This window comes from Aulonocara sp. 'chitande type north' Nkhata Bay, linkage group LG6, assembly GCF_057382095.1.
Source record: "Aulonocara sp. 'chitande type north' Nkhata Bay isolate Kocher_YH1m ecotype deep benthic linkage group LG6, A_spYH_male_GT1.1, whole genome shotgun sequence".
In the NCBI taxonomy this organism is placed as follows: Eukaryota; Metazoa; Chordata; class Actinopteri; order Cichliformes; family Cichlidae; genus Aulonocara; species Aulonocara sp. 'chitande type north' Nkhata Bay.
In genome coordinates this window covers 15,326,770-15,339,611 of record NC_141349.1, presented here as the reverse complement: position 1 = coordinate 15,339,611, position 12,842 = coordinate 15,326,770, and the positions used below count along the sequence as shown (strand labels likewise).

Here is a 12,842-nt window from a genome sequence, read left to right as displayed (position 1 = left end):
GGAGTCATTTTAAATCGTTATCTAAATAAAACAATGGTCACCAGGGCATAAAATTATCTACTGTATAGATTAACCAGACAAATTGGATTATAGGATGAGTTTGCTAACTTTGTGTCCAAATAGGTTTTTTAGAAAGCTAGTTAGTTTCTCTGCTTGCTCTTAATGTCCAGGTTCAAAACATGCATCCATCCATTCTCTTCCACTTATTCAGTTTAGGGTTGTAGGGGCTGGAGCCTATCCTATCATAGTGTGCCAATCTGTCGCAGGGCTAACATACAGACAGTCAGCCTTTTATAATGTGCCTGGCTCACAGACACAATGAAACATGGACATAGGACTATAATATCAGTGGGAAAACTGTTCTGTCTTAACTTCTCTAAACACTTTCCTGTTTATGAGTTTATGAGCTAAGTGACTCATTTTTAGTCTTACTGAATAAAAATTAAGTCTACTTTGTAAATCTTGTTCATAATACTTGTCGCATCTGTTTTTTTAAACTACCAAAGATGCCAGCACTACCAAAATGCTCTGAAATATGCCCAACATTGGACATTTAAATTATTAATGACAAAAATAGTTCCTGAACAGGACGGAACAGCAAATGTTAGGATCCCTGAACTGAATTTAAGCGTGTTTTCACATCTTCAGGGTTTAGTTCATTTAAATTAGACAGACTGAACACTCTGTTTCATGTTCCCTCTTGGTGCGATCACACTCGGGTGCAGATCAAAACAACCACATGAGACCCTTTGGAGAAGGCGGTCTTGGTGTGGTTCTAAACAAACTCCAGAACGGTTCGTTTATGGTGTGAACGTGATCAGACCTCCACCCAACCCAAGTACCAGGAGTACGTAGGGATATGTCAAGGTACTGCAGATGTGTAAGGGGCTGTACGGCTAACAATTAGTAGCTAAATGAACAAAGGACATTCTTCTTGTATATACTTTTGTTGCTCCACCCCAGACCCATGTGGCCAATAAGCAGATTGAATACTTTCACATGGTTTGCTTGGAGTTGACTTGGATTTTTTTGTGTGTGAAAACAAACTACAAGCTACAAGCTTACAAACCCATCAACTGATTTGGACCAGAGTAAATGAGCTATAGGTGTGAAAACACCCTAAAACACTCCTCGTTTCCTTCACCTTCAACCAGAAACAGCAGATTGTCCCTCCCTGGTTCTGCTCCAGATATCTTCCTGTTAAAAGGGGTTCTTCCTTCCCACTGTCACCTAGTGCTTCCCCACAGTGATTGTTGGGATATTCTTTTCTAATAATGCTGGGTCTTTACCTTACAATATAAAGTGCCTCGAGGTGACTGTTGTTCTGAGTTGGATAGTTTGCCACTATCCATTTTTTTCCTCACGAGAGCCTACATTTAGAAAATGTTATGGGCTATTTAATCTTTGGTAATACATCCCTCCATAAACAAGCCTCATGCAGATTACTAAGCGACTCTCTGGCCAGCACGTAAGTTGACATAGCAACCAGTAAACCCTGGCATGCTTCATGAGAAATGTGTTGCAGCTATGTGTGACAGTGAGGCTGAAAATACTCGCTCCATCTCTACCAAAAAAACCCACAGTTGCTGCGTGTGAGTGTGTAAATGGCAAACTTTTCATCAATCAGTAAACCAATTACGCATAAAAGGTCACATCATGGTTTCAGCAACGGTACACAGCTCAGTGTGGATCAGCGTTCATAGTGCTGCATTGCAGATATAAAGTCATAACTGCTGTTTACCTGAGCTTCCTGAATCTACTGAACAGAGAGAATCTCGCCCAGGTGTGCACAGCATCGTGCAGGTACTTTAATAGGAAGTGATACCGTTTCACTGTAGTACAAATGTGTCATCATTACAAAACACCAGAGTGCCTACACCCATCCACACCTCCGGTTTTGAAGGCTTCAGCTTTCACTCAATCAATCGACCAGCTGTCCAGCATCTCACCTGCACACTGCGCTGTGTGTGTGTGTTTGTGTAAAAAGCACAGGAGTTTGTGCCTCTGATAGAAACCTAAATTACATACCTCCTCCTCGCAGCACCTCCGTATAAACATATGCAGGCACAATATCTTCATCAGGATAATAACTATGACAAAAGGTTTTATTCTGCATCTTCCCTCGCTTGCACTCGTGAACGCGCACACACACACACACACTGCAGAGGAGCTAACGAGCTGTGCTTTTCTGCTGAGTTTGACACGTTAAGAAAGGAAGGGAATTAGACCAGCTGCTGAGTGTGTACTTGACTACCTGTGTGGGTGTGTGTGTCTGTGCATCTTTGTGTGTTTCCTCACCAGCCGTGATCGTATCCTTCTCCTTAGCGTTTAGTTCCTCCACCTCTGCTCTCCTGCGCAGCTCAAACCTACGTGCGTGTCCTTCTCGGGGTTTCCACAGCTCTTGGAGCAACAGCGGCTTTTCATTGTCCCCTAGCGCTCGCAAGCATTCAGTCCGCCACCCTCCTCCTCCTCCTTCTCCCCCACCGATCACGCCCCCTCCCTCGAAACGTCCGATCACATCACACAGGACATAAGAGTGGGCAGCATCCTTGTTGAGCGAGTAGCGCTCGAGTGCCTCTTTCACAAGTTCCTGCGCGCTGGAGCGTGGCGTGGCCAGGACGCTCTTGTAGTTGGCACCGGCGCAGATTTCGTCTCCGAAAATCTTCAACACGCCGGGGGCCGAGCTCTGAGTGGAGAGTTCAGCCGGGTCGTCAGCCGGCCGCTCCGGAGGCTCAGTGGTCGAGCGCCGGTCCCCTCGGGTGTTTGTTCCAGTGTCTGTAGGAACACGGTCTCTGTAGCTTAACGTACGGTACAGGACCTGGCAAACACACAAAACCAGTGAATGTACTGCAGGGCCACCCAGTGACAGGCATTATGTACAGTTTCTTCTTAAAAGGATCTGCATGTTTATCCAAGCTATTAAAAAACACACGTGTATGACTTTGGCTTTATGTTATCTCAGGAATAAACATCCTCATCAGCACACTGGATGAAGATGTGCTCACCACACGTTTTTAAGGCAGGCAGTGTGACTTGTCATAGCAAGAGAAGCACAGGTGACACAGTGACTTTGGCTCAGGTCCATCAAGCGCCCCGCCAAGTCACGACAGTGAGCCAGCATGCACAGTCACAAAATAAAGCACACCCATTTTTAATGGAGAGCTGAAATATCTCCTAATACAAAATAATAAAGATATTTAAGTAGTCAACTGTGCTGCATAAAGTCTCTGTAGTTGTTTATTTTACATGTGCTAAAAGTTTATGCAGTGTATTTCTTCCATGTTGGTCAGAATTTCTAGACATTTCTCGGTTATATAGTACAAAGCAGAGACTGATGAAGCAGAGAAAACCAGGCTGTATTTACAGATTTGGGGGTTGCCCTCTACAAGGTCGTCCTCTCATTAACATCTATGGTGCTCTTAGATTTTGCTCTCCATTCAAAGCTTCATTTTTATCCCTTGCACGTTTGCGACTTCACCACCGAGATCCTTTAAACCTTAAACTTTGCACTTGTCCTTAAAGTGCAGCTGTACACCAGCACCTAAAGAACAGAGGACCCTTCTTCGAGAATGCCACTGTTCACCTTTTGGACCGAAAAGACAGATGGTTTTGAAAGAGGAGTAAAGGAGTCCAGCTATGTCCACTGTGAACGACCATCACTGAGCAGAGGTGGTGGCCCAAAACGCCAGCTATCAGCCCCCTGCGATGTAGTCTTGAAATACCATCCCAGGTGACCTCAATAGGTCACATGATGGGTTGGCGACAAGGTCTCACAATGGTTTTAGCCTTAACCTCCAGTGATGGTAATGAACCAGGCCTTTTTTAGCACCTCACCCGATATGATGGTGTACATGATAAACAGAAGGCCAGCCGCCTTCTTTTTTAACCTTTTAAAGCCAACTGAATCATATTTGATGCATGTATTTTTTTAGACCTCTAAGCAAAGTGAAATTCACGATGAAGAGTTTTCACACATCGGAGGAGAATGCAGCTGGGATATAAGCTAAACTGACACTAAGTGTTCACAATACATCAAATAAGCAACCACTATTATTTCACTTTATTTGTTTTAATCAGTTATTTTGACCTCCGTTTTGAAGCTTTCTTCTGTGAGTATGTTTGTAAATGCCGAGTGTTTGTGTGTGAGTACCTGTGTGAAGGTCCTGCTCTGACGTTTCAAGCGGCTCTTGGACGGCAGGGACATACTCGCCCCAGAAGAAGAACCGTAGAACATGATGCTGCGGTTAGCTTCACAGACTCCACAACTGGTGAGTAAGAACACACACTTTTAGATGCTTTGTTCCTAATTTGATGCACAGGAATTAGATGTTTGACGTTGGGATGCACCGATCCGATATTTGGATCGAATATCCAGCCGATCTTGACTCAAAAACCTGGACTAGATATCAGTTCACTGGCCCGTTCTAAGGAGCCAGTCTATTCTTTTTAATTCTATCCTGGAACGAGTCAGCAGTAGTGCATCAATTTAAAGTCATTTCAAAGTTTTCTTTGCATGTTTGCTACAGTTTCTGACTTTAGCAAACTGTGGTCATGTGACTTATGAAAAGCCTCAGACATGAAGATTTCCCAGTAAACTTCTCACTCTCATTAAGTGCAGTTTAACTCTTGCTGTGAAACTTGTATTGCACTTACAGTCAACATGACATATTGCTGTCAACTTGATTGCTATTGTTCCACTTCACCTGACACCAACCAGCTCCACACACACTTGTGAAGGAGATGCAGTCACAGTGAGACTGGGAGCAGGAAAAGCAGAAACTAGAGTAACCATAAATAACACCAGTACACAGTAAAGACTCTCACACTGAGCTACTAGTGCAAATAATAAAACCCTTTTTTTTTATTCTTCATTTTATTAACTTCTTAAAACTGTTTGAGCTTGAGGTTGCCATTTAAAAGAATGGCTCCCGGTGTCTTCATCACAGTGAGGAACACAGCTTATTAATCTAACACTGGTACTAAATTAGATCTGTATCTGTAGCAACTGTATCCGAAGATACCAGAAGGGAAGATAACAATATAATATCTGAAATGGAAATAGCTGGATCAGTGCATGCCTAATTTCCAAATTAAATGCACACAAATATGAGAAAAACATGCAATAACACTCGACATACAACTACATCAAACACATAATATCTGTAGCTGGTGACGATAAAGAAAATCTAAATGTATCCACTGTAAACAGACCATGAAGACAAAAACAAACACAAAACTCTCTCTCTGTGTGTGTGTGTGTGTGTGTGTGTGTGTGTGTGTGTGTGGTGAGTACCTTGATGCAGATAGTATTTTTGCCTCTATGTGCAGCAGCACAGTGTGTACAGCTGATTGTCATATGCTCTGCAATTCATTTCACTGTCACCTTTCACGCTGGAAAAATAAAACAGATGATGTTCAGGTCAAAGCTGAAGGATCCCATTCATCATTAACAGCCCGTCTACGTCCTCTGGGATTAAATAATACCGTCTGCTTTTAGCTTTTTAATAATTTCATTGAAAGCACTAAGCTGTTTTCACGTCAGACTCTTGACTATGGCTTGGTTGAAAAAAAAAAAAAAAAGGCCGACCAGGACTCTGGCTCTGTGCTGAAGGGGAACACTGAATACTGCAATGAAACTGCCTTTTTGAAAATCAAGCAGTGTCTGCAGTGGTTGTTATGTTTAACAAAATAAACGAATAAACACTTAATAGATTATTTTTGTGTAGATTATATAGTGTGCACAGCAAACAGACCCATATGGCACACAGAGTTTTCTCTCTGCAACTACTTGTTTTTTTAGTATATTAGAATAATGCTTTTTTGTGCATTTAATTTTTTTTAAATAAAACTAAATAAACTAACTAAATAAAACAATCACAGAACATAAATGACCTAAGGCTGACTACTTGGAAGCACATTTATTAATTTATTTATTTTTAATTTACAAAGAACAGAGTAAAGCAGCAAATCACCACATTGAAAGCCTAAAACCCGCACTTAAAAACACTGCTAAATTATTCAAATGGATTTTCTTTATTTTTATATTTAATTTGTATATATACAGTATTGTGCAAAAATCTTGAGCCAACCCTCTTTTGTTTATATTTTGCAGTTTTTCTTAAAAGTGGTCTTAATTGATGCAATTATGAAAACAGAAAAGTACCATCAGATTTTGATCCATCATGTAATACCATGACAATGATCCCAAACACACCATCAGTGCAGTAAAGTCATACTTGGATAGAAAAACACACAGTGGAACACTTTCAGTCATGGATTGGCCTCCCCAGAACCCGGACCTCAACATTATTGAAGCAGTGTGGGGATCATCTTGACAGAAAACAGAACAAAAAGCAGCCGACCTCCAAAGAAGAGCTTTGAATGTCGTTCAGGAAGCCTGGAGAAATATTGCTGAAGAAGAAATGACAAGAAAGCTTAACTAAGAGAGTTCAGGTTGTGTGACGAATAAAGGTGATCATACCAAATATTGACTTTAAAGCTGGGTGTTTTTGCTTCACTAACTGTATTTCCACGTTTGTTCAACACGTTTCAGTAAATCGTTGCACCTTTCCAAGCCAAATATAAAGAAATGAGCGGTGGCTCAGGACCTTCACCTCAGGACCCCTACCCTACCAACCAACCAAACAACCAAATCTTTTTAAAATACCCTACATCCTAAAAAGTCTGTTTCCCATCTATGCCCCTAAGGTGGGTCAGCTTCATTCGTACCTTTGCATGAACTCCTTTGACCGCTAGACCTGTAGTGAGGGGTCTCATCAGGAATCAGCTGCATCAGGTGAAAGCAGAACCTCATCCAACCCGTTTTAACTGCATCCCATTTACAACCCTAAGTTCCTTTACTGCAGAAACATTTGGCAGGCAACCTAAAAGGTGTTGTTGTAGCTGACTGTGTAGGGACTGGTGGGATAACGTGACTATTTTAAATGCCAGCTAATCCATGGTAATCTGGCTACTTGGCTGCAGTTAACTCAATCCTACACGCAGAAAGAAACACACACAGAGGGAGGGGATACCTTTTCGCACTGGTAAATTGGGTTGCGTTTAGTAACCCAGGAGGTCGTGTTACATTTAGTAACCATGTCACACAGACTTGTGGTTGTCCTTGTCTTTACCAGCAGAAGGTCAGATTTAAGCAGTGCGCTAAGGAAAAAGCCCACGCCTACATCATAATATAGGACTAAACTTGTGACAGCCCGTTATTTACAGCCGGTCCGTCTGTTTACGACTTTGGATTCACTGGTCGTCAGTAGCAACCGCCGTGGCAACAAAAGGCAGGAGAAGATCCTCAGAAATTAATCCGCTGATGAGCCGTCAGGCGCGGCGCGGAAAACTCACAGCAGCCGATCTCTGACGGCAGCAGGTGCGTCTGTGTTACTGCGCGAGGTCGTTACACACACTTAATTATCAATTTATCTCAATGTTGTTTGGACATCTGCGCAACGCTCAACAAAGAGAGAGAGAAAGAAAACCTGTTTTTTACATATCGGGGAGCAGAAAGCAGCGACGCGTCTGCCTGTCAATAAAATAGGTCGCGGAAAAGTTGATGAGTGGTTCCAGCAGAGGCGAGCCCAGTCCCCCGGGGGCTCTGCCGGTGTCTGTGCGTTTGTACTCACGCTGTCTGCAGTGCGTGGCTCCATAGTGCTGGGGAATCCTTCCTGGTGTCTCTCTTATTCCTCTACCGTGCAGGAAAATCACAGGCTCTATAAATGGGGGGGGGGGAACACCCAGCTCCCCTGCTCCGAGCGACACCCAGCCGTCCGGGGGTCCCACCCACATCCCCAAAACAGCCCGTTAACTTGGACGACAGCCAGCCGCTGTGGGCTCCTGCTCCCGTGCGTACATCTCCGCCGAGTGTCCAGCAATGCCCACAGCCTCCGGCAACCGCATTCCCACATCCACAGCGGTTCACTGCCGAGCCGTGACGGAAACAGCCGAGCCACACGCGATGCTTCACCTCGCTACACCTGCTCTGGCACCAGAGCGTGTAGAGGCGACTCCCCCTGGCGGACAGAGGCGGCACTAGCACGAACTACAACGGTAGATCCGAAGGAAACAACGTGGTCTTTTAACGCGTGGTTTTATATATTCCACTTAAAAAATAAAATAGGGTAATCGTCTTGATAATAGATCTGCAGTCGTGGAAAGTATTGCACCCTATATATAATATATAATAGAAATGATCGAATCCTTACTAAAATCCTTACCTTAAAATGACTTATACAACCCCAGATGAACATCAACATGAGATACTGCACAGTGTCATGATTTATTTACAAAATAAACACAAAAGCCAAAATTCTTGCTGTGGAATGATGGACTTCCCAGAGCAGTTCTTTCCTCTTAAGATTATCACTAATGTCTGTCCTTTCTGGCAGAGTAAGAGAACCCCTACTTTCATAGAGATGCTCATACTTGCTGGTGTTCAGTTAAGTACAGGGGTGGGCTTAAAAATTACCCCATTAGAAAACTGGGACTGCTGTGGGGGGCCACACCACACCAATAAGATTATAAAGAGATAAAATTATTATTGAGCAGAATAGAGTTCAGCCTATTGGTGCATTTGATTAGCGGCACCTGCCCCCACTTACCCTCTTAATTCATGTAGCCGCAGTATGGGTGCACTTACTTTTTCACACTCTTCTGCATAGTGTTGTAAATATTTTATTTTCTTATTGGATTTACCTAGTTTTAAGACCTTCTGTGGACCAGATTGTTTTTTATTATGTATCAACATGTAAAACCTCATAATTTCTGTACTTTGTTTTTTATTGTGACTGTATGTTTACCTTCTTTTTTCCCCCTTCTTCTGGTGTCTCATTTCCTCTCCTCATATGAGGCTAATTATATAAAATAAGTCTGCCTCAATTTATTTCAGTCTCCTTGAGAATGACTCTTGATTGAATTAAAGTGGTATGAAACAAGATCAAAGGACAGACTGGTCGCTATAATGTAGTTTAGATACATCTGGAGCTCATTTTGTAATATGTTTTTGGTGTAACAAAACTACTTGTGAAAATAACCTTTTTTTTCTTACATGAGCTACAAAAAAGGTGAAACACTATAAAAAACGACATAAAAATGCATGAAAAAAGCTTTTTTATTACAAGAGAAATAGAAAAGATAAAAGCATTGTTGGCATCATATCGGCTTATCACAGCACAAAAAGCACCACAGACACAATAACCAATATGAAAACTAGAATAAGGGTGAGATAATATAATCAGTCCTGTAGGACGAGAAAGGAAACACCAGCAGGACTGAGAACAGAGTCAGCAGCTCCACAATCACAGAGCGTCTATAAATAATATACAGAGGGTCCACGAGGCTTCGCGGACGCTGTTATAAAGATCTTTACAAAGGCAGGTGGGGTGTATGTCTGAATGAGACACATACTGTAATCAAGACAAGACACACATCAAATCCTTTACTTTATCTCACCGCAGCCAGACCTGGCTTGGATACAAGACAAACTGTAAACTCTCTCAGTTGTTTGGTTCATCCCAGAGACTCGAGTAAACACTGAGAGCACGAATACTCCAGAGTAACTCTGTTTCAGTTTTAAATAAGATATCCACCGTGCGACAAACGCACTCCCCTTCATGCTAGGGTCTCAAATGTACAAAATGATAAAGTATTGTGTCACCCTCAGACTATTTTATCACTTTTATTCAAGGTTTGGTGTCATCGTGTTGTTTTTGGACCCTTCAGTATAGAATGAAGAATGATTATTAGATGTCTTGAGGCAACAGTGGCTACACAAACAAGGTGATATTATAAAATAACTTGTTTTCAGTCCAGTTTTGTGCTGGTTGTCAGTTTTTGTCCACTAGTTAGAGGCTTATCCTTAAAACACGTTGAGCGATAGAGGAAAAACTGAGCTGCGGTTTGGATCTGAATCCAGGTTTGTGTGTCGACCTCAACATTTAAAGGTAACGCTCACCTTATGCGTTACCTCATGACCTACTACACTTGCACGGGCAAATAAACAGCATTTCATAAGTGCTCATCACAGTGATGGATTTAACTCCAAATGCAAACTTTTGCAGAGTTTTGCAGCAAATTTAGGGGGTTGTGCAGCGTCGCTTAAAGTGTTATTGAAGTACAAACGACCTCCCCTCTGCCCTTAATGACCAGTTTTCACACCTTCTGACGACTACTAGCCCTGTAATGCTAAGTGTGTCATATCTAATACATCAGCTGTTGTGAGATTTTTTTAGTCAGTGTCAGTGTTTCTGCTTTTTGTTTTGTTTTTTTTGACAAATGATACAAATTAAAACTTTTGTCAGATTGTTCAATAAACTCTACTTTTTCAAAAAATTAAAAATTTCTGGCATTTATTTCATAGTTCAAACAGGCAGTTTCCAGGTTTTCCCAGGTAGCTACACAGGCAGATACGACCTGACTTCTGATGTACGCCCAGTCATTTTGTTCTATAAGCAGCCCTGAAACATGACAGAAAAGAGCTTTAAGGGTTACTGCTAGCGGGCTTTCAAGGGGTAAAGAGTCCAGGTGTAAAGATTTGAAATCTTTTCTATCCATTATGTAAATCCATATATGTAAAACTTGCAGAAAACTTCTGGGGCAGCTGTGAGTGAGCAGGTGAAGCTGTATGGGGAGGTGCCAGCATATAAATAAATAAATAAATAAAATGCATTTATTTGCTTAGAGCTGCAAACAACCATAGCAGCTGCAGTGGTCCTTTTTAATGTGGCTTCCTTGGACTTTTAAGCCCAGATGATCCGACATACTGCAGTGAAACTATAATGAAAAAGTTTTTTTTGACAACCCTTAAATACCAGCTGCTTCGACCTTTTAAAATCCTCTCGCCACATTAATCACACTCTGCTTCGTCCTTTAAACCACGAAGCAGCACGTACAACTCGACGCTAAGAATACATACATGTTTCAGATATATTTTGATGTGTTCAAGGTACATGCATTCATGTGTAAACATAGACTCAGCCAGTTAGAGGCTTTGGATTCATGGTAGTCAGATAGTATAGGATACACACAGGCACAAACACTTGGGCAAACACACACACACGCGAGCACACGCGCGCGAGCACACACACACACACACGCACCTGAGATGCCTTTATTATCGGGCCAGATTGTTCAACAATACTATAGCTTCAGTTTCCTTTCAAGTGTGAAACATACATATATGGTAGTAGTGTGCTATCGGTTAACGGCAGTAAGTCTTCTGGCAGTGCTGAATCAGACAGTGGTTTGAGCTCCAACCATGTTGTAGCTATCAGCTGTTTTCCATTCGTTTAGGATGAAGACTGAGAAGATGATCGAGTAACACAACGAGAAGATCAGAAGAAAATATAGATGAAGTCGGCATGTACTGTATGTCTCTGATAAATACTGTATCTTCACGTACTAAACCTAATCGACAACAGTATTAGAATTCAGTGTTTATGCTCAAAAATCGAAAGTGTGGCGACTGGTATATGTGGAAGCACACGAGTAAAAGTCTCCAAGACTAAAACTACAAATATCTGAGTGTTAAACTTAAGAAAAAGAAAAAAAACCTCTACGATCATGTTTAAAAAACTTCACAGGAAGTCACCGACTTAAGCAGCTATTGTTAAAATCATACAGAGTACTATGGTGTAGATAGCACATCTAATAACAATAGCAGTAATAATACTATCTAGAGCTCTGAATTGGGAATAGTAAATTACTGATGTTGCAGCCTGCTTAGTGTAATCAAACTAAAAACACTAAAATTAATCTCATGAGTCGAGTCTGCCAATTTTAATAGTGATCTTCCTCTTGACAAATAGACAATGCCCTCAATTCTGCTTCTGCACACTAAATCTGGGCGCGCACGGCACAGAGAGAAATCTCCGAGAATAGTGATTAACCCCTGAAACCAAAGTCCTGGAAAATACTGTTAGAAGTGTAAAACTAAAATGATCTTGGGGAGGGGGGGGGGTCCCAGTTCAGGAGCTGCCAGCCTTGAAGTTCAGATTCACCATATTTATCCTTCATGTATACCAAACGTGATAATTAACCGCTAAATGGTGCATTTGATTGCCCTCTCAGCTCAGAACGTCAGGAGGTATTGCATCACTGGAGGTAACTGGATTCAGTTGGTCATCGGTTAGTAAGAATTAAATTAAAAAGGGTTGATTAACTTCCTGTCTAAAATTCAGACGGCAGAAGATCTGAATGAATAAAATACTGATACAGACACATGAGTTTTTTTCTGAGTTTTCCAAGAAGCGGGGAAGTGTTTCATGAATATTTTCCACACTGGGCTTTGCCTCAGACTGAATCAAAGCTGTCACATTAAGGTCTCACATCTTTGACTCCATCAGTCATTATCTAGGCCAGCTGTACTTCCTGTCCCAGATTCAAAGCTAAACAAGGAGAAGTACCTGCAAAACAAAGCAAAATTGCAAGACCTGCATGAATTAACTGTTGTCTTAAAACAGGGCTTAAAGTATTTCTTTGTGTTTCACACTGTGCTGTATTCCATTACATTATTTTATGCTATTTCAGCACACTGATGTGATTTTATTTTATCCTCAAAGAAAAAGTAAAGTAGTTTAAATTGCTTTTTAAAGGTGCTATTTTTTAGAAAAGTAGGAGTGTGAAGACGATGCAAAAGATTTAATTTGGATTTGGACCCGTTTTACCCATTCATTCACTGGCTGCTTGAAGGCAACTTTTTGGTGATAAACATGGAAATGTTAGACATTTCGAACTGATGAGAGGGACCTGAATGCACCATTAGTTTTGGTTTCTGTCACACTGAAAAGTGCATGTTTACCCCCCCCCACCCCCCATCCCCCCACCTTCAACATAAG

The 12,842-nt window shown here is 41.7% G+C and overlaps 1 protein-coding gene across 6 annotated transcripts in view; it reads right to left on the bottom strand.

Annotated features, from left to right (window-relative positions):
- radil (Ras association and DIL domains) overlaps nucleotides 1–8,013 on the bottom strand; it is a 31,284-nt gene extending 23,271 nt beyond the window's left edge. For 3 of the 6 annotated variants that reach the window (XM_086295184.1, XM_086295186.1, XM_086295185.1), the window contains exons 1-4: nucleotides 7,635–8,011; nucleotides 5,294–5,391; nucleotides 4,151–4,265; nucleotides 2,299–2,818 (exon numbers count right to left, since the gene is read on the bottom strand). In XM_086295184.1, the coding sequence (XP_086151310.1) occupies nucleotides 2,299–2,818; nucleotides 4,151–4,234 (604 nt within the window). In that variant the 5' untranslated portion in view covers nucleotides 4,235–4,265; nucleotides 5,294–5,391; nucleotides 7,635–8,011. Of the gene's footprint in view, nucleotides 1–2,298; nucleotides 2,819–4,150; nucleotides 4,266–5,293; nucleotides 5,392–6,729; nucleotides 7,585–7,634 lie in introns of those variants that run through there. The other 3 variants (XM_086295180.1, XM_086295183.1, XM_086295181.1) reach the window with 3 other exon arrangements.
- Between the last annotated feature and the right edge of the window lie 4,829 nt (nucleotides 8,014–12,842).